Below are 20,265 nucleotides of genomic sequence, written 5' to 3'. Positions count from 1 at the left end.
GGGATCCCAACAATATGGTCTCTCTGTGCCTTGATTGTTTTAGCAGTGGTGTGGACTGTGCTATTCTTTAGTATTCAGAATGATTTTTAGGACTATATTTTTATCGTTATCGTCCTTGGTGTGAAGAGGCTTTTACCATGATTAGAGATAAATCTACTAAATGAACCTCAAGACATCAAATCATTTAATTTGCTGAATGTAACTTTTAATGAGTTCAACTTTACAAACGTTTACAAAGTCAAATAAACCCTGCAAATAAATTATATTTATATTAAAAAGTATAAAAACAAATTACTGAGACAGAACGTAACCAAAAAAGGTCAAAACTGTAAAATTGTTTAACAAGTTTTGCTACTGCATTCGAGCTTGTGGCCTTCATCAGTCATCATAAATCATACAGCAATATTGTTTAAAAATATTTGTCTCCCATGTCCTCTGTTGGACACTCCCGCTGCTTCTTTTTCAGCCTGTGACAAATCTCTTTGTAGGTATCCCACTGGCAGTGTTGGGAGGGCTACTTTTAAAATGCATTCTGTTACAGTTACAAATTACTTCATTAAAAAGGTATTCAGTAACCTAATCTAAGTACCACAATATGAAAGTAATGTAGTCTGATTACTTTTGGATTCCTTTTAGTCACATATGTAAATAATGTCAAAAAAGCAATACCTAAATACTTATAATTATGACTTTAAAATTAAAACTAATAAAAACTAGTAAAAACTATTTGAAACTACTTGTTTCTTGTTTCACCATCTACCACCACCATCTAGATATATATTTAGGATATATAAAAGGCTATGCAGACATCTAGTGGCTATAGTATTATGGTTTATTTTTATTATTACTATTTTTTATTTCTTTAACATGTACAAGTAAAATACACAATATTAAAAAAAATTACACCATATACATATTAGTTTATTTTAAAATAAGCCTACATGTCGAAATGTATGTGAAATGCTATGATCTTTTTTTATTGACAGTGTGGGCACTCATGTTAATTTCTACATTTTCCAAGCAGGGCTAAGTATGTTGTTATGTCAAAATGCTCATTTATTTCATTTTAAATGAAACCAATGTAATCCTGATAGTTTTCTATTTCTATGAAGTCTGTAATCCCCACTTTTTTACAAAATGCAACTGTAATCCGAATACATTGTTTTTTGATGTAACTGTAACAGATTACATTTACTAGATTTTTGTATTCCGTTACTCCCCAACCCTGCCCCGGTGGGGTCAATATGTGTGGATGCAAATTACTGTTGAATAAATAAATTCTTATTTTAAAATTAATAAATCATTATTGTTTTTTGTTTTGCTTCACACTCTATTTGAAATGTTATTTGCAGTATAGGTTTCTGATGAAAGCTACAAGCTGAAAAAAACTGGTCTTACAATAAAGTTGTTTAATATCCTACAAGTTATGCTGGAGTTTTGACCTCTTTGGATATAGTGTAGGTATTTTCTGGCACAACTTCACCTACCTCAAAAGTCAATGGAAGAGAGAAAAAGGGCTATTGTAAACAAAAACTGCCATACCAGAGAGTTGGTAATCTTCATATTATTTGCACTGCAAACTCTTTTTATAGGCTGTAATACGGTTATATATGAAGAATTTCACGTTCTTCCAGTCCCGGTTCTTTAGAGCTTCTGGTTCAGCCATTAAACACTTCTCACAGTCACTCTTTCCTGGTACAGTAAAAGATGTGATGAATCGCATCATGTGCCTTTCCACCGCCTGAACCTCTGTCTGCTGCCAGGGATTTTTCTTATGGGTAGTTTGACCTTAAAGGGGTGAAAAAAAAAAATGACAAGATAAATAAAAGTGTGTTCTGGAATTCTGATCCAAAGTAAAGAATCTTATATCAGTATTTATATGATCAGCTTATTATTTCAAATGACAGTAAAGCTACTTGAAGTTGAGTTGCTTCTACAGTATGAGTAATGCAAGTTTTTACTATGTATCAATTCACTCAATAACTGCTCAAGGGGTTAGTTATTGATGATGATTTAATTATTAAAACAGCCAAAGTTACTAGTCCCATTTAAAGCACCTAGTAGATTTTAGCAACAACCAAGTAAGCTTAACAACTACAGATGGGTTTCTGAGCATTGTAATCTTAATCAAGATCAGCATTTAGTGATTTAGGGCCTCATATGTAAAACTTTGCATACATTTCATCCTTAAAATCAGATTTTGTTCAAGGGATGTCAATCCCATAATCAATCATAATTTCAATTAATGATTGATTAATCATTACACTTCATACTGCCAGATGGCATATAGTGGCATGACAGGATGTGCAAATGCCACTCAAAACACCAACTTCTTCATCTGAATGAAACGTTTAAATAAGCCTAAATAAAAGGCAAGTAGCAGGGTTGTACAATGAATCAATGTGATTATGATCATTTGATTAAATGAAACGAGCACACCTTAGTTATGTATGGGATCATTTTATTTTTATTAAAAGTTATTGTTGGCTGTTTCACAGAGATCGCTGAAAGCGCTGTTTTCAAACGGTATCATGATGCTCGTTGTAGTACTGTATTTTAAAACACAATCACAACATTTGCAATTAACATTATCGCTATTTAAAATAAAATGATCGCAAGCGTAACTATGGCGTAAATTAAGAATTTGTTCCCAGACAAATTATATATTTGTTTCCTTAATTCATCTATTTGTTCCTACAATTCAATAGTGATAACGAAGTGGTTTGGAGGTCATTAAATTTATGGTAATTCCCTGGATCTTAATAAAATGGAGAACCTATGGTTAATCCTCAAAAGCCGAGCGGACAACCAGAAGCCCACAAATTGTGATCAACTCCATAGACTAAGGCAAAATTATTTTGCATCATCAGTCAGGATTTGACCCAGAAACTGATATCCAGAAGTGAATTACAGAGGCCATGAAGGGTCAACACTGTAAATATTGACTCTTTGCATATTTAGCATATTTCAATGCCCATTTCACAAGTTCTGTGTGCTGTCCGAGGAGAGGACTTTGAGCTGAGAATATGGCCCGAACCTAGAGTACTCCCCCATATGCCAGGCTGGGACAGAAATAGTCACGAGTGAGGAGCTGGGGTGGTGGAGGGATACTGGAAAACTGCCGTAGGGACAGAGGTGAGCTGGCTATATATAATAGGTCTCCTCTAATGCTAATTGGGTAGATTATCTGAACGTGCTCCTCTAGACTGTTAAATTAACATCATTTTGTGACTATGCAATGTTTATAAATCAGGCCACTGGCCTGAGGCATGGAAATTGGGAATATTCTTGTAATGGGCTATTCCTGCTACTGCAACATTTGGCCATTTCTAGTTTAATTTGTAGACTGACAGTGCATCTTCAAAAAGTAGCAGACATAAACATTACTGATATAAAAATTAAAAAAAAATGTGTAGAGAGTTCACCTTGAAAACAAGGCCTTACAGCACTGGCCCCTGAAGGTGGTGATGGTGGTTTTTGTCTTTTGGGTGGTGGTGGCATGTCATTCCTCTCAGCAGGAGGAAGTGTCTCCTCTGCTATTGGTTCTATGGAAAATTATAAAAAAAATATCAATTCAATATTTTCAGAATGATATACTTTACATGTACTATGGAAAGCAGACAATACACAACTTCTGTAATTTGCAGCACTAATGGTTTTACATTATAATTAGTGCATAAACATGCAATAAACCATTAAGTGTGCATTTCTGTTCATCATTGCAAGTATAACTGAAACACATAATATTCAATTAATGAATGGGGAATCTTTCATGTTAATTTTATTTTCTATTGACTGATATTGCTGATAATGATAATAGTACAACAAAGTGTTGCCACAAAGAACCAAGTGCTCATGAAGTTTACTTTTAATGGTGTAGCCTGCTCAGGTAAAGTATTTGACAGTAATACAAACCATAAACAGTAGATGAACAGTGTCCCTCTTGTATTATCCTGTCTTCATCACTTTCTAGAACTTTTTCTGTTGAGGCCAAACAAAGTACAAAATTTGTAACAATGTGATTTAGCAGAACGGAATATATGGTAAACACAGAACAAGCAAACAAACAAAACAAACACACCATCAGGATCTATCACAATTTCATCCAAGTTCTTGCCATGGAACTCAGCTAATCTTCCTTGTTCGACAGCCATTAGAACTTTGCAGATCTTGGCGAGTTGCAGGGTCTTCTCAGGGAGTCGACAGAATTCACGATGAATTTTTATATCATGCCCAAGAAAGTTTGCCAGGTGGTCCATCTCCGTTTCTGTCATATTCAGCACTGTTGAAAGGATTGCAGCATGGTTTCGCATTCTGGTAGATGTCAGTGATTTGGGACACTTTGCACCACATGCCTTTGCAAAGCCACGGAGGCAGTCTGACCCCCGTAAATGTGTCATGGCTTCTGGTCTTGCAAACATGTAATCATTGTCTTTTAGAACCCCGCAAGGCTCTCTCTGCTTAACAAGGAGTTCTAAGGAACACAGCATTTTTGCAGTAAGAAGAATTGGAACTGGTTGACCACACTTTCCCATGGTGATAATCCTTGAGAAATGCCTGCAGAGTTTTTTTTCTACTTCGGACAGTGCCCAGTCCACACCCTCATGTGGATCAAAAGTGTCTCTTGAAAAAAACACAGACAATGGCATGCTCGCCACCTCTCCTCCCCTGCGCCGGTTAAAGAGAATTATCTGGGCTAGACAAACCTTTGCCAGCTCCATCCAGGCTTTAGTAGAGGAACTTTCAGAGAGTGATTTGTACCACTCATCTTGCACTTGACTGAGATGTGTGTGCATTTTTTGGACATCTTCAGTAAAGGGCATGAGAGCAGGCACATTCCACTTTGCTTCCCTTATATTCCTCAATGCTGTGTCTAAGATCATTTCGTTCCACTTTTCCTGATGGACGTCTTGAAACTCACTGGCATTCTTCACTTGCTGTTCGTCGTTTGACATTAAACCTTGAGCTTTTAAGAGTTTGCTTACTTGAAGCAGAGAATTCCCAAGCTTCTTTGCAAGTGATGGAATCCTGAACTTGCCAGATTCATAACCACATGTATACTTGACAGCTTTGACAGTCTCCATGTACTGCTTTGGATTTACACAATCTTCCATTGTTTTTAAGGAGGTGACTCTTCTAGCATTGTGAACCAACCTTCCCAATTCTCGCAACTTCTCTCGCACACACTGTTTATTCTTGGCTGACAGTCCACTTATGTTTAACAAATGTTGACCAATATCAATAATTACTTTGTCTTTTTTTATTATATCTGTGATTGGGTCAAGATTCATGACACTAATTACTTCCCATAGTTGTTTAGTCATGTTTGAAGGCACAGGCCACATGGACTGAACACGTTTTTTTCCTGGTTTGAGTGGGACCGATTGAGGTTGAAGTATACAAGTGCGCATATGTCGCCACAAGACTTTTCTTGCAAAAAGTCCTTGACAGTATGCACAATGCATGAAATCTTTTCCCTGTGCTTCTTTGGATGGTCGTTTGCATGGCACTAGTTCCCCCTTTCCTGATTCCATAACAGCAGCATTGTGAGCATAGTTTCCTCTGTTGCGAATATAATCCAGCTGTTTTTTTCTGTCCTTGGAACTCTTTGGAAAGCTTAGCGCTTTAGCCACATCAGATTCATTTGCATGTGAACCTTCTAGATGCCTTGCCATCTTAGCATAAGGCTTACAGCAAAACAAGCAGTAATGTCTCTTGTACACTCTTCTAACCCCTTTTTTTTGGTACGCACTAACAACTACGCCATCTATTGCATTCTGACTTGAACATGGTTCTTCTGTTCCAGATGCAAGGCCGTGCGTTTTTTCTGGTGTTGCTGTGTCACAGTCAAGGGAACTCTGTGAGCCAGAATCATCAACATCCAGTTCATCATAAAGAAGCTGAAGTTTTGTCTGGTTTGGTATAAGATTAGCATCACTGTCAAAGTCACTTGCAGGCACATTCCACTTTGCTTCCCTAATATTCCTCAATGTTGTGTCTAAGATCATTTCGTTCCACTTTTCCTGATGGACGTCTTGAAACTCACTGGCATTCTTCACTCGCTGTTCATCGTTTGACATTAAACCCTGAGCTTTTAAGAGTTTGCTTACTTGAAGCAGAGAATTCCCAAGCTTCTTTGCAAGTGATGGAATCCTGAACTTGCCAGATTCATAACCACATGTATACTTGACAGCTTTGACAGTCTCCATGTACTGCTTTGGATTTACACAATCTTCCATTGTTTTTAAGGAGGTGACTCTTCTAGCATTGTGAACCAACCTTCCCAATTCTCGCATCTTCTCTCGCACACACTGTTTATTCTTGACTGATAGCCCACCTATGTTTAACAAATGCTGACCAATATCAATAATTACTTTGTCTTTTTTTATTATATCTGTGATTGGGTCAAGATTCATGACACTAATTACTTCCCATAGTTGTTTAGTCATGTTTGAAGGCACAGGCCCTGTGTATATACACATGGACTGAACACGTTTTTTTCCTGGTTTGAGTGGGACCGATTGAGGTTGAAGTATACAAGTGCGCATATGTCGCCACAGGACCTTTCTTGCAAAAAGTCCTTGACAGTATGCACAATGCATGAAATCTTTTCCCTGTGCTTCTTTGGATGGTCGTTTGCATGGCACTAGTTCCCCCTTTCCTGATTCCATAACAGCAGCATTGTGAGCATAGTTTCCTCTGTTGCGAATATAATCCAGCTGTTTTTTTCTCTCCTTGGAACTCTTTGGAAAGCTTAGCGCTTTAGCCACATCAGATTCATTTGCATGTGAACCTTCTAGATGCCTTGCCATCTTAGCATAAGGCTTACAGCAATACAAGCAGTAATGTCTCTTGTTGTACACTCTACTAACACCTCTTTTTTGGTACGCACTAACAACTACACCATCTATTGCATTCTGACTTGAACATGGTTCTTCTGTTCCAGATGCTTCAGATGCAAGGCCGTGCGTTTTTTCTGGTGTTGCTGTGTCACAGTCAAGGGAACTCAGTGAGCCAGAATCATCAACATCCAGTTCATCATAAAGAAGCTGAAGTTTTGTCTGGTTTGGTATAAGATTAGCATCACTGTCAAAGTCACTTTCAGAAGTAGTATCTGTAAAGTAATAATCTGAACTCTCTGGTGTAGAATCAAAGAGTTCATCAGAATCTTCAAGATCTTTGTCTTTCATCTAAAAAGGTGATTAGAAATGTCACAGTTAATTAATTGAGGAGTAATTTAACAGACATCAATTGGTAACTGCTGCGATAATTAATTGTTCAGGTACATTAATTAAAAACCAATTACATGCTTTTGGGCTTAAATAAAGGTGATTCAAAATTCTTGAAGTGATGATCTTTGATCTTTTGTAGTCCAAATGATTTATCACCTGAGAATATATTAATATTTTATAGTAGAATACGACTTCAACTTACTATTGTAGTCTGTCTCAGTCTTGGTACAAAAATCTCATTTTCATTTCGGAGCGGTGTCAAAATCTGTAAACAAAAAGCAAAAGTATAAACAACATTTTACATTATTATGGTATTTGAAATTTAAATTTCTGAAGCTTAAATATGCTTGAAAAAAAACACTTAAACGTGACAATGAGAGACAGTGATGAATGTAAACACACCTGTTGAGGAGAGTTGTTTTGACCAGTAGCATCATTCATCTGAGTCTGTGACCTGGGGGAAGGATCAAAGTCACCTTCTGCCTTGGTATTAGCAGCAATGCTAGTCGTCTGTAAAAGACAATGGGTAATAACAGGAGATAAATGTGATGTAGATGCTGCATGACTTCCGAATAAAATCAACTGCATCTTTAAAACATTTGTTCCTGTCTAGCTGATCTCTGTCTGCACTCATACATCTTGAATAAAACAGGCTTCATGAGGACCTCTCACACACAAAGACATAGTTCCTTATAGCGAGTTTCGTCAAATTCAAAACAAGTTTGTACTCAAACAATGACTAAAAAGTGTGCTGTGGGGAAATCATGAGTATCCATTATAAAGAAACCAATTAACTAAGAAAAAGAACCCTGTGAATGACAAAACTGGCCCTAAATATAAGACTACCACTAATGCATTGCAACAATAAAAGCTATTCTGAACACTGTGCTGTGCAACATACTTGTGTTCTCCATGGGTAGTCTTCTCCTCCATAATCATATGTAATTTCTTCTCCTTCTTTAATGTCATTCAGGGCAAACAAACAAAGGTGTATCTTTCCATTCACATCAATTTTCTTCATCTCACAGTTTGGATGTTTGTGGTCATCATTAACTATCCGCCCAAACGATCCATCTTCTCTAGAGGCATCGATACTTAAAAATATGAAAATATAAGAAAAGGATAAATACATGTATTATAACACATCATCACAAATCAGTGCCTCATTTACTATAATACAGCATAAAAATATAGCTTTGGTGCAACTTGACTTCTTACCACCATGTTTTCCCTCTCCACTTAAACTCAAACATAAATGCAGCACTGGATGTGTGGTAACGTTTTCTTCTGCTCTGCAACTCTGCATCGTCTATTATATCTCCCCTATATTCAACAACAAATTCATCTTTGCAAATGGAACCCTTTGCAAATAGACCACGTCCTGCAAAATACAAATCAAAAACATTTTCAAAAAAAACAAAAAAAAAAAACAGGAAAACCTGTAGATTTAAAACATCAACTAGTATATGAAAAATAAATGCTACAAAAAAAAAAAAAAAGAGACCATCTTGCAGATAAAGGATGCCAATTACACACACTAAAAAAAGACATCAACAGTTGGTAGCGGTTTAAAAATATGCTGCAACCAGGTGCCTATTTAATGCACATATGACAGTAATTATTAACCAATAAATCACACCAGACACCACCTTACCTTTCACTGCATTGATATACTTCACCTCTAATTTGAATGTTTTGTCAGTCTTTGAAACAATATGATGCATGGCATCCTTAAGGGAGCTGATTCGTGATGACTGAAAGAAAAAAAAAGTGTGAAAGTGTGAACTACTGTGAAAATAACTAGTATGTTCAATAAGCAGATAAGAATGCTGTTGTAATGTAACACTGTACTGTATTATAGTAATGTAACATTAATTACAATGTTATCATAATGTATCGATGAAACACAAAATCAGAACTAAGGCTCAGTTAAATATCTGGCAGGGATGCTCCGATCAGGATTTTTGCAGCCGATACAGAGTACCGATTTCTTGTCATGGTGATCAGCCGATACAGATTCTGATGCTTAAAGCTTTATATACAGTGGTGAAAATAATTATTTGATCCCCTGCTGATTTTGTAAGTTTGCCCTCTCGAAAAAAAAAAGAAGGGTTTATCATTTTTATGGCAGGTTTATTTGAACTGATAGAGACAATATCAAACAAAAAGAAAATCCAGAAAAAAGCAACATACGAATGTTAAATTTTTTTTTTACATTTTAGTAAGTCAAATAAGTATTTGATCCCCTACCAACCAGCAGGAATTCTGGCTCCCACAGATTAGTTATGTGCACATGTGGACACAGGTTAGTCCTGTCACTTTAAGAAGATACTCTTAATTTCAGCTCGCTGTGTGTATCAGCAAGAAGCTTGGTGAGGAGGAGACAACTATTGGTACGATTATTCGGAAATGGAAGAAATACAAAACAACCATCAATCTGTCTTGGTCTGGAGCTCCGTGCAAGATCTTGCCTCATAGGGAAAGGATGATCATGAGAAAGGTGAGGGATCAGCCCTGAACTACACGGGAGGAGCTTGTTAACGATCTGAAGGCAGTTGGGACCACAATCACCAAGCAAACATTGTTAACACACTACGCCACAATGGACTGAAATCCTGCAGTGCCGGCAAAGTCCCTCTGCTCAAGAAGTCACATGTACAGGCCCGTCTAAAGTTTGCCAATGAACATCTAAATGATTCAGAGAAGGCTTGGGAGAATGTGCTGTGGTCAGATGAGACCAAAATTGAGCTCTTTGGCATCAACTCGACTCGTCGTGTTTGGAGGAAGAGAAATGCTGACTATCACCCCAAGAACACCATCCCTACAGTCAAGCACGGAGGTGGAAACATTATGCTTTGGGGCTGTTTTTCTTCAAAAGGAACAGGACGACTTTACCACATGGACAAACGTGGACGGCAAATGGACGGGGCCATGTACTGTAAAATCTTGGACGAGAACCTCAGCCAGAACACTGAAGATGGGTCATGGATGGGTCTTCCAGCATGACAGTGACCCGAAACATACCGCCAAGGCAACAAAGGAGTGGCTCAAGAAGAAGCACATTAAGGTCATGGAGTGGCCTAGCCAGTCTCCAGACCTTAATCCTATAGAAAATCTGTGGAGGGACTCGAGGGAGCTTACACTTCGAGTTTCCAAGAGACAGCTAAGAAACCTTAAAGGTCCCATGGCATGAAAATTTCACTTTATGAGGTTTTTAACATTAATATGAGTTCCCCTAGCCTGCCTATGTTCCCCCAGTGGCTAGAAATGGCGATAGGTGTAAACCGAGCCCTGGGTATCCTGCTTCGCCTTGGAGAAAATGAAAGCTCAGATGGCCCAATCTGGAATCTTCCCTTTATGTCGTCATACGGGGAAAGGTTACCTCCCCTTTCTCTGCTTTGCCCGCCCATGAGAAAATGAGCTACTACCGTGCGTGTTACGGGTGCTCTCAAGGAGTATGGGCAGACGAAGGAATGATGAAATCAGATTCTTTAATCGTAATAATCAGTTCAGGAACAAATGAAACAACATCAAAATAACTTCAAAACTCGACAAAGGTGGAACTCAAACTGAATGCTTATAAAGCAAACTAAAACTAGGGAGAAAACGAGATAATGACAAAAACCCAGGTGAACAGACTTAACCTTAATTAACTAATAAAGAACTAATGAGGAAAACCGGAACAAAACCAAATTAGGGAAAACAAGAACAGACAGATGAAACAGAAACAGACTAAGCTGAAGTCCCAACTCCTAACATTACTCCCCCCTCCCGGAAGGCACGTCCCGCACCATAACAGTTCCACCGGGAGGCGGGCGCCCTGGAGGCCACTGCGAGGCCAGGACAAGGGAGACCTCCAGGGCAGATCAGTGGAGTCCGTCGGCCATGGCGGTTCAGGGGACTCGGGAGGCCATGGCCGTTCAGGGGGCTTGGACACCCATGGTGGAGCAGTATTCTCAGGGGTATAGCCCCCCCCCCAAAAAAATATTTTGGTGACGTTTAGAACTTGTATCCTCTGGAAGGGCTCTTGGGGGCAGCGGAGATTCTTGAGGGCGCTCTGGCAGCGCGGAGCTGGACGGAACCAGCGGAGACTCTTGGAGGCGCTCTGGCAGCGCGGAGCTGGACGGGGCCAGAGGAGACGACAGAGAGCTGGACGGGGCCAGAGGAGACGACAGAGAGCTGGACGGGGCCAGAGGAGACGACAGAGAGCTGGACGGGGCCAGAGGAGACGACAGAGAGCTGGACGGGGCCAGAGGAGACGACAGAGAGCTGGACGGGGCCAGAGGAGACGACAGAGAGCTGGACGGGGCCAGAGGAGACGACAGAGAGCTGGACTCTCGGTGCTGGACTGAGGAACACGACGGAGCTGCAGATGGTATGCGGATGGTTGGGGCTGGGCAGGTGGTTCGGACTGTTGGTGCGGTATGTGGTGGTTCTTGGTGTGTGGTGAGCTGGCGTGACGTGACGTGCTTCAGCGGAGACTGGGCAGCGAGACTGGACTTCTTTTTCAACGACTTTGAAGTTCGATCCATTTAGAAATAAAACAAGATTGATTAATTCGACCAGGGAAAACTCAAAAACAGGAAGCTCACATTTGATAGGCCAGTTCAGTAGGGGAACGAGCTCAATAAACTCCTCCACATATCAAAATGAGCTACTACCGTGCGTGTTACGGGTGCTCTCAAGGAGTATGGGGAGACGAAGGAATGATGAAATCAGATTCTTTAATCGTAATAATCAGTTCAGGAACAAATGAAACAACACCAAAATAACTTCAAAACTCGACAAAGGTGGAACTCAAACTGAATGCTTATAAAGCAAACTAAAACTAGGGAGAAAACGAGATAATGACAAAAACCCAGGTGAACAGACTTAACCTTAATTAACTAATAAAGAGCTAATGAGGAAAACCGGAACAAAACCAAATTAGGGAAAACCAGAACAGATAGATGAAACAGAAACAGATTAAGCTGAAGTCCCAACTCCTAACAGTGCGAGGCGAGCGCAATATTTTTTTTTTTCTCGAGAGACATCATGGCTTGCAAACAAGTGAAGCATGGCAGTTGCTCAGTGTTTGGATGTACAAATGAAAACCAAAGTATTTTTTTAGTTCCTTCATCCAAGCCTATGGCTAGCATTAGCTACATGATAATAACTGTAACAGCATACATAAACAAACCTACTAAAGTACCGTATCCAGACACAATATTTTAAACTAACCATTCGGAGACATCCTGCTGTAGCCGCTGTGTTGCAACTTATTCATCCGGTGCTTCTCCATCCGGATCAGATTCTGTGTCAAACTGAAAAGCTTGAGCGACTGTGTGTCTACGAGCCATTGCGATACATCCACTGTCAACATTAGTGCATGGTAGCGGAAGCTGGTTAAGGCCACACACCCACCCTCCACCTTGCGGCTCTCTCCTCCTCATTAGCATTTAAAGCTACAGACACAGAAATGGCACGTCCTAAGGAAAGCTCATTGTGGGACTGGCTCGTAGTGGCTGAAATTCTGCACCAAGGCTGAATGGGGAAAGAGACTTCAGATACAGTACTAGGGACCACTTAGGCCTATATAAAAGCATCTAAAAAGCAGCATGTCATGGGACCTTTAATGATTTAGAGAGGATCTGTAAAGAGGAGTGGACCCAAATCCCTCCCGAGATGTGTGACCTGGTGACCAGCTACAAGAAACATCTTGCCTCTGTGCTTGTCAACAAGGGTTTCTGCACCAAGTACTAAGTCATGTTTTGCTTGGCGATCAAATTATTATTTGACTTACTAATATGTAAATCTTTTTTTAACATTTGTATGCTGCTTTTTTTTTTTTGTTTGATATTCTGTCTCTATCAGTTAAAATAAACCTGGTAAGCCCTTTTTTTTTTTTTTTTTTTTTTTTAACTGGGCAAACTTACAAAATCAGCAGGGGATCAAAAAATTATTTTCCCCACTGTATAATGTTATATAATAATCACAAAAAATATTCCTTATACAGTGAACATTTTAATATGCCTTTAAAATGGGGTTTATGCATAACATTATGTTGTATATAAGGACACTTAATATAAGACAAAAATAAATACAAACAAAATGGAGCAGTCTGAATAGTAAACTGTGCAGGACAAAATAAACATTTAATCTCCTAAAATTGAGAAGTCTGATGTAACTTAAACATTGTCCAATATAAGTCTGAGCAGGACACAATTTAACTCCTAAAAAACTAATTAGAGTAGTTTGATGCAATTCGTTAGGTCCAATGTTAAGAGAGAGGACAAAATAAATAAAAACATTTAAACTCTAACTTGGAGAAGTCTGATGTAACTCAAAGTTTAATACTGTTTGATATAAGACTGAAGAGGGAAAAAGAAATATAAATATTTAATATTTTTGGCTAATATGGCCAAAAAAGGTATTTTGTTTTAAGAATAAATGTTCATTTAAAAGCAGCCCACGATCAGCGTATTATGTTACCGTTACCCCTTACGGTGCATTTCCACTGGCACATTGGGAGCGCAGCAGAGCGAGCGTTTTCAATTAATTCCTACTGAAGTTGGAATCATTCTGTGCAGCGCCGCTTCAAGTCAAACACACCTAACGTTTACATCCCGTTTGCGTTTCATCTTTTTACAGCGATTGGTTGTCGCCCGGCGTTTTTCGCTCGATATTTGCATAAAGTCGAGGAATGCCAAACCTTTTTGCCGCTCTCAACACTTAATGCACCGTGCGAGCGTAGGAATTAATTGAAAACGCTCGCTCCGCTGTGCTCGCTATGTACCAGTGGAAACGCACCGTTACGGCTCCGACTAGGTTTTGTTCCGTCCTCGACGCGGTGCCAACTCACAAAAGACTATTTTTAGCCAAGCAGCGCGGAGAGGCGCTTCAGAAACACGCTGCGGCTGGCCGGTATAAACACAAGCACTGACTTGAGCGGCTGTGATCAGCTCCGGAGGCCGTGGATCCGTAACTCAGCTCTAACGTCACTGAATCTGCTGTAAAATATGAACCATCCATTCATCATCATGCAAAACATACACGACAAATAGCGATTGTTTCTCGAAACGTCATAACATTTCCACACCGGCAATGACTGCGGAGCCAAATCATTCAGGTCCTCACGCGTTGATATCACGAGCCATCAAATATGATCTTCGGCCGATCGATCGATCGGAGCATCCCTATCTGGCACAATATTAGCCTTGATGGCATCAACACAACTCAATTATTTTCATATAATCCCAGGAAGCCTTGGGCAATTATTTAACTACTGATTTGGACCTTATCCAAAATACTCTATTGGACAATCTCACCACACAAACCCATGTTTATTTAAACTACTGTCATAACATTTAATCATTCATAATTTTAAAAGTTTAATCATTTTGTCATTTAAAGTTACCCTCCAATTCATTCTTTTTTTTCCTCCAAATTTTACTTAATTTCTTTGTGAAGCACTTCAGTTAAGATCTGTGACTTGTATGCCGTCAATAAATTCACTTAAATGTAAAATCAAATATTGATCTTTAATTCTACATATAATCCCCACCCCCCTCGAATGCCCTGACAAGAAAAATAAAATAAGAAATGTAATTAAATTTAAAAATGTTTAATATTTAATACATTATATTAAATATTAACAAGAAAATTTTTAAATGTTAAAAGTTCTTAAAATTTTATTAAAATAACCCTCCCCTGCTTCCTTCCAGCACTAACGCTAACTAAACAAACAAACAAAACAGACTAATATTAACAGAATCACTCCATTACCAGCCATTCAGGCTAAAGATTTGACAAGACACTTGATTGTGATATCACTAGTTGGAAAAACATAGAAACAGTTCATGTCTCACAACAGTTAATTAGCGCTAACTAGCTACCTATTTATATCTAATTAACCTCATTGGTTGGATACATATATGCTTACCTTGTGTTTCACTTTTTATCCTCTGCAAAAGTTCTTAGATCCTTAGTTGGCATCCCCTGCAAATAATCTTCTTCCTTGTTCTCCATATGTAGTGTCTTTAACACTTACATTTTCATTTTTCTGCTGAAATTCTTGCTAATGAGGACTAGGAAGTGGGTTGTACCCAAACATATTTGGAATATTTGTGTGTGTGAAGAAGTGAGTGCATTATGAGCCAGAAATGTTTTGGGGTGCAACCGAGCACCCCTTACACACACACACCTCAACTGATGAATGTGTTACAGACCAGTGTAAAAAAATAAAAATACAACTTCACCAGCAACTTCAGAATAGCTCCTCTATTCATTTAAATGGGTTTCCCTCATGGGGACATGATTTTTGGTCCCCATGATGTGACCGTAAACAGATTTTTGTCCCCACACTGTGATGATCATAAGAACACACAAACACACAGAACTAAAACTTACCATGTCTGTTTCCCAGTCCTCATTTGTGTTTGTACATCTTTCCTCTGTCCAGTCCTCCGTCTACGTTTGGAGACAACAGTCAAACTACATAAAACTACATTTAAATGATAACTTTTGTGAAATGTGTCATTACGAGGTTCTAAAGACCTGTAAGGTTTGACTTTGTGTTTCAGTGCTGGGGATAAACGTGCTGTAATTTTGCGCTTCAGCATATTGATTTAATGCTGTTGGGATGCTGCTCTCAGTGGACCAGGGCCCGGCTGATAGGCTCCATGGGGAAGGACACGGCGGAATCACTGCAGAAACGGGATCCCTGTCAAGAGAACGGGGACAGTCGTGTTGCTGAATCATTTTAAGTAGAAAAAAATTCAAAATTCTACCTTAAGCTGTTTTGTACTTACTGAATTATGTCTTCATCTAAAGACGAACTCCACTCGGTGTGTTTTTCACTTTCCATTGACAGGCAAACTCAGCGACACAAGACTCCGGATCTGAGATACAATATTCAAATTTAAAACCTAAGCGGCAGTATTTTCATGAACGCGTCTTAATATATACCAACGATGCACTGGTTTTAAATCATTTTTACAGTGAAATATGAGCGCCAAAAGCGCACAGAAATGAACCCAATACTTACACTAAACATTCAAAGAGTTGGACTTGATGGTCAAATGACTTACAGTATACTCAGTGTATACAGTATGTAATCTAGATAAATTAAATTAATAATGATCTTTTTTTTAAAAAAACGAAAAGAACAGACAACCGTCGCAATTTTCATGACATCATCTAGACCTGTTTTACTTCCGGGATGTCACGTGACGTCGCACGCGTTCGTCTTCTTCTTCCTCTTCTTCTTCTGGCGTTTTATGGCGGGTGACAAACATACGACAGGTTTCTGCCGCCTACAGGGCTGGAGTGTGGAACATTGACTACATCCTATTAAATACACCTACTTTTCTTTAAATATCCCATTAATGTGTTATATATTTTATGATGTTTCAATTCATTATATAGTAGGCTAGTGTTTTAAGTGTAAGATTCAGATTTCCTATGCCCATTTCTCTTCATTCTTCCAACAACTGTGAACTCTTTCCCTTTCGTAAGCAGTACAAAACAGTTTCTGCTGACTTACATATACTACAATTCCTGCCAAAATTTACCAATAATTTTAAGACATGAATATTAAGTCAGAAGCCAAATAAGCAGTATGTTCCCATAGGATGGATTTGACTTTTCTAAATTGTTGTAGAACGCAAATCTGCATGATTTGGCATAGGCTTCCCTCCAAGATACCTTGAAAGATATACTTTGGAAAGGACTCATACCAGCAAAATGATGTCCCATAATATGCCCAGAGCATGACCAGAATGGGAGTGCAGATAGTGATCTGCCTGATACAGTCTGAAAGATAGGGAGAGAAGGAACACATTCTAGAAACCAATGGCACATTTCGGTTCTGCTTTATCTGACATTTTGCAGATTGTGTAACATTCATTTTATCATGATCATCAAGTTATAGTTATTTTTTCGTGTTAATGCTTCCCACTACTTCCTGTTTCTGTCTAGTCAGAGACTACATTGCTGTTTGTATCCAACCATCTCCACACCATCATCAAGGGATGTGGGGAAGCGTGGTCCGACTATGGACAGAAAAGGAAGTGCAGAAGAAAAAACAAAACCAGCATCACAACTATTTTTTCAGCCTCAGAGGGTGTGATGATTCTAACAACTATGTGCATGTGCAGTTACTAAAGTGCTTGCGAGTGTGATGGAGCTGCAGCAGCGTTTTTCTGCGTCCGTGAATGATTATGAAGAAAGCGAAGGAAATGCAGAGAAGAGGAAGATGCAGAAAAATGATGCTGTTAGAACAGAAGATCTTTATCAAAGTCTTCAGTTCCCATCTACTGCACACCATGGAACTATTAACAGTACAACACTGCTCTCAGGTAAGGCAACAGAGGATGGATAGATGGATGGAACAAACTTTTAATGTAATTTACAGCTAGTGCAATCTTATTAATTTCTATTAATATCTGTTTAACAGAACACTGTGAAAGAAAGTATGTGTTTTTACTGTTTGCTGTGAACATTCTTATCTCAGCCATCATCCTTGTCATTGTGGGCTTAAATTGTAAGTATCATGGCACAGTATTTGAAATTTATTGAGGCACTAAATAATAATCAAGAAAAAAATTGTGTCAGTAAAATATTTCACATTTCTGAATATCACGTTTTCCCTAGACTCTCACAACAGAGAAACACAACCAATAAAAGGACAAAAAGGTTCATTTGAATTTTTACTTGCTGCTGTAAAAATTGTACTTACTGATATAAACTGATTCACACATACTTCATTATTAGATTAATCCAGTGTTACATTTCTGTCTTAAATGTTCATACATTGTTCTTCACTTTGGCAGTGTTGCGCAACTAAATGGGTTTCTTGTGTGTGTATGTGTTTTTTATTATTATTTCTGTCAACTAACAAACTAGTCTATAGTTCATACTTACTATTCTTTGATATCTTTCAGAAATGTGGCTTCTCCATGACAATGTGTTTTATTTGTTCTGGAGTGACCACAGTGATTGCAGCGCTGCTGAGAGCTTCTGTTCTAAGAGAAATGCCAGTCTGGCCATTTTAACTGAGCATAACAAGGTGCAGCAGCTATTCATACACTTTCCTCTCTTTCTCTATCTATCTATCTATCTATCTATCTATCTATCTATCTATCATTTTTTTTTTTTTTTTAATTTTTAATTTTTTTTTTTTTTTTTTTTTATTATTATCATTTTTTTTTTTTTTTTTTTTTTTTAAATGTGAACACATCATTGATTGAATGTGTGTATATGGGCAGGTCTTTTTGATGTCCAGAACCAACAGAAAGCAATTTTTGGTCTCAAGAGCCTCATCAGATGGATCTGGAGATGGTGCTTCTCAATCAGTGGTAATGCATTTGAAATTTACATTTTTTGTTTCATTTTCAGATTTTGTTTTCATATTTGTGAAAGATTTTTCTGAGCAATTACCAAAACTGAAAAAGCTTACGAAGTTGTTGGAAGTTTGTAAAACTGCAGAGCTTGAAAAACAAATCGCTGTATATGAATGGCAATAGTACCATAACCACTGATGCCTGTTTTACACGAAACTGGAAAGTTAAAAAAGCATGTGAGAACAGTGAGAAAGTATTGGGTGGGATTTTGAAACATTTTTGGGCTTAATGTTTTTTTTTTGTTTTGTTTTTTAAGTAGGACTTATAATTATTAAAAGCAATAAAAGTATTATTGTACATTGATTTGCAGTTTTTCTCAGTCGCTTTGGTGCATTTCTCGAATCATCCTTAATATTTGCAAAGAAGTATATGCATTTCTCAAAACAATTCATACAAACAGCACCCCACAATGGATTTCCTGCAAAAGCCTGTAGCTTACTCAAAATCTTTAGTTCATCTCTCAAAAGTAAGTATTTATGTCAATGAACATATCAGTGCCATCAGAATGAAAAGTCTTTGTGTCATTGTTCACAAACAAGACAGTCAAAATGCTTACTCATGTTGTCAATATAACAGTGCACTCTGTTACCTGATGTAAACTATGGAAACAGTTTGGATGACAGTTTCTGTATTGAAATGCAGAAGGCTGCGCTTCTTATGTATGCCATGTATCCTTTCAAATGTACAAATTTACACATTACTGTATGTGGGATATTGATTGAAAGAGACTGTTTCAAAATGTTTGAATAATTGAGGATATGGTTGATCTCCCAATATTTAGCTGCACCCTTCAGCCATTGTGTAAAAATATGCTTGACAGTTTATGACAACTAGATCAACCATTTAGCATTTAATGACTTATACGTTTTGAGGGGTAAGACTATAGCACAGAGAACTGTATAATACATTTTGAGCAACATGATGTTAGCAACTGAAAATGTAGGAAACTGCAGACAAATGTACATAATCAGTTGCATGAATGTACCAAAGCAATCGCAATTTGTTTTATGATGTGCACAAGTGACTGATGTGGAGGTTGAACAAGTAGTTTTGAGAATTTCATTTCTTATCTGAGAAATGCACCAAAGCGAATAGGAATTATATGTGTTTTAATTCACATTCTAAGAATATTATTTTATTACATTTCTGTTCAAATGTCCTTCTGACTATGTTCTGGTTCTGCCTCAGGATGATGAAGATCGTGAGTGTAGCATCATGACCGATGACATAGATCATGGAGAAGGATTTGTGTGTGAGAGGAGAGTGAATTCCACAGTCAGAAACTGTTTAGACTAAGAATTGTTTTGAAGCTGTAATGGATGTATACTGGATAGCTCCTTGGACCAAAGTCCAGCTTCCAGACAGCATGCATATGTGTTGTAGCCTACTTCATTTATCTTGTTTTATTTTATTTTATTAAAACTCTTCTCTGTAACTACTAGACAGTATTGTCTCCAGAAGCTCCAGATAAAAGGTTGTCTCCCTTCAAGTCTTTCAGTGACATTTTTAAAAAGCAATAATTTTCCATTCCCTTTTTCTTGTTTTAAGAACACTTGATGAATTTGCTTCTAGGCAAATGGAATCAGGGAGATTTTTGACTATGTCTAAGGTTGTTCAATAAATAAACGTAAATAAATTTAGCTAATTTCTTA

General features: G+C 38.1%; 2 protein-coding genes across 6 annotated transcripts in view; one reads left to right on the top strand and one right to left on the bottom strand.

Moving 5' to 3' along the window:
- The window catches only part of rnf214 (ring finger protein 214), a 24,242-nt gene extending 7,774 nt beyond the window's left edge, over positions 1 to 16,468 (bottom strand). The window contains exons 1-13 of one of the 3 annotated variants that reach the window (XM_058777618.1): positions 16,258 to 16,468; positions 16,022 to 16,111; positions 15,768 to 15,933; positions 15,621 to 15,680; positions 8,887 to 8,986; positions 8,451 to 8,613; positions 8,134 to 8,326; positions 7,635 to 7,742; positions 7,435 to 7,497; positions 4,082 to 7,190; positions 3,916 to 3,981; positions 3,426 to 3,545; positions 184 to 1,788 (exon numbers count right to left, since the gene is read on the bottom strand). In XM_058777618.1, coding sequence (XP_058633601.1) covers positions 1,565 to 1,788; positions 3,426 to 3,545; positions 3,916 to 3,981; positions 4,082 to 7,190; positions 7,435 to 7,497; positions 7,635 to 7,742; positions 8,134 to 8,326; positions 8,451 to 8,613; positions 8,887 to 8,986; positions 15,621 to 15,680; positions 15,768 to 15,933; positions 16,022 to 16,077 — 4,428 coding nt within the window. In that variant the 5' untranslated portion in view covers positions 16,078 to 16,111; positions 16,258 to 16,468 and the 3' untranslated portion in view covers positions 184 to 1,564. The other 2 variants (XM_058777619.1, XM_058777620.1) reach the window with 2 other exon arrangements.
- Positions 15,860 to 20,265, top strand: LOC131541697 (uncharacterized). 3 transcript variants are annotated; one of them, XR_009271561.1, is made up of 7 exons: positions 15,860 to 15,976; positions 17,190 to 17,569; positions 17,668 to 17,754; positions 17,865 to 17,906; positions 18,044 to 18,279; positions 18,479 to 18,568; positions 19,802 to 20,265. XR_009271561.1 is itself a non-coding variant. In XM_058777622.1 (7 exons), exons 2-7 carry the CDS (start codon positions 17,392 to 17,394, stop codon positions 19,907 to 19,909), a joined length of 630 nt encoding a protein of 209 aa, XP_058633605.1. In that variant the 5' UTR covers positions 15,860 to 15,976; positions 17,190 to 17,391; the 3' UTR covers positions 19,910 to 20,265. The 3 variants fall into 3 exon arrangements, 2 of the variants coding, with proteins under 2 accessions (XP_058633605.1, XP_058633606.1); XM_058777622.1 differs by having other exon boundaries at positions 18,155 to 18,279; XM_058777623.1 differs by having other exon boundaries at positions 15,903 to 15,976; positions 17,194 to 17,569; positions 18,155 to 18,279.

This window comes from Onychostoma macrolepis, chromosome 05, assembly GCF_012432095.1.
Source record: "Onychostoma macrolepis isolate SWU-2019 chromosome 05, ASM1243209v1, whole genome shotgun sequence".
Classification (NCBI taxonomy): Eukaryota; Metazoa; Chordata; class Actinopteri; order Cypriniformes; family Cyprinidae; genus Onychostoma; species Onychostoma macrolepis.
Note: the sequence above shows the minus strand (reverse complement) of the source record. Positions and strands in the feature narration are given on the sequence as shown.

Bases quoted from the DNA above. Each gene is read 5' to 3' on its own strand.
- LOC131541697 (XM_058777622.1), top strand. From the start codon at position 17,392: ATGGAGCTGCAGCAGCGTTTTTCTGCGTCCGTGAATGATTATGAAGAA. The intron at 17,570-17,667 runs GTAAGGCAACAG...TCTGTTTAACAG, and splicing joins CAGTACAACACTGCTCTCAG to AACACTGTGAAAGAAAGTAT. The intron at 18,280-18,478 runs GTGCAGCAGCTA...GTATATGGGCAG, and splicing joins TTTTAACTGAGCATAACAAG to GTCTTTTTGATGTCCAGAAC.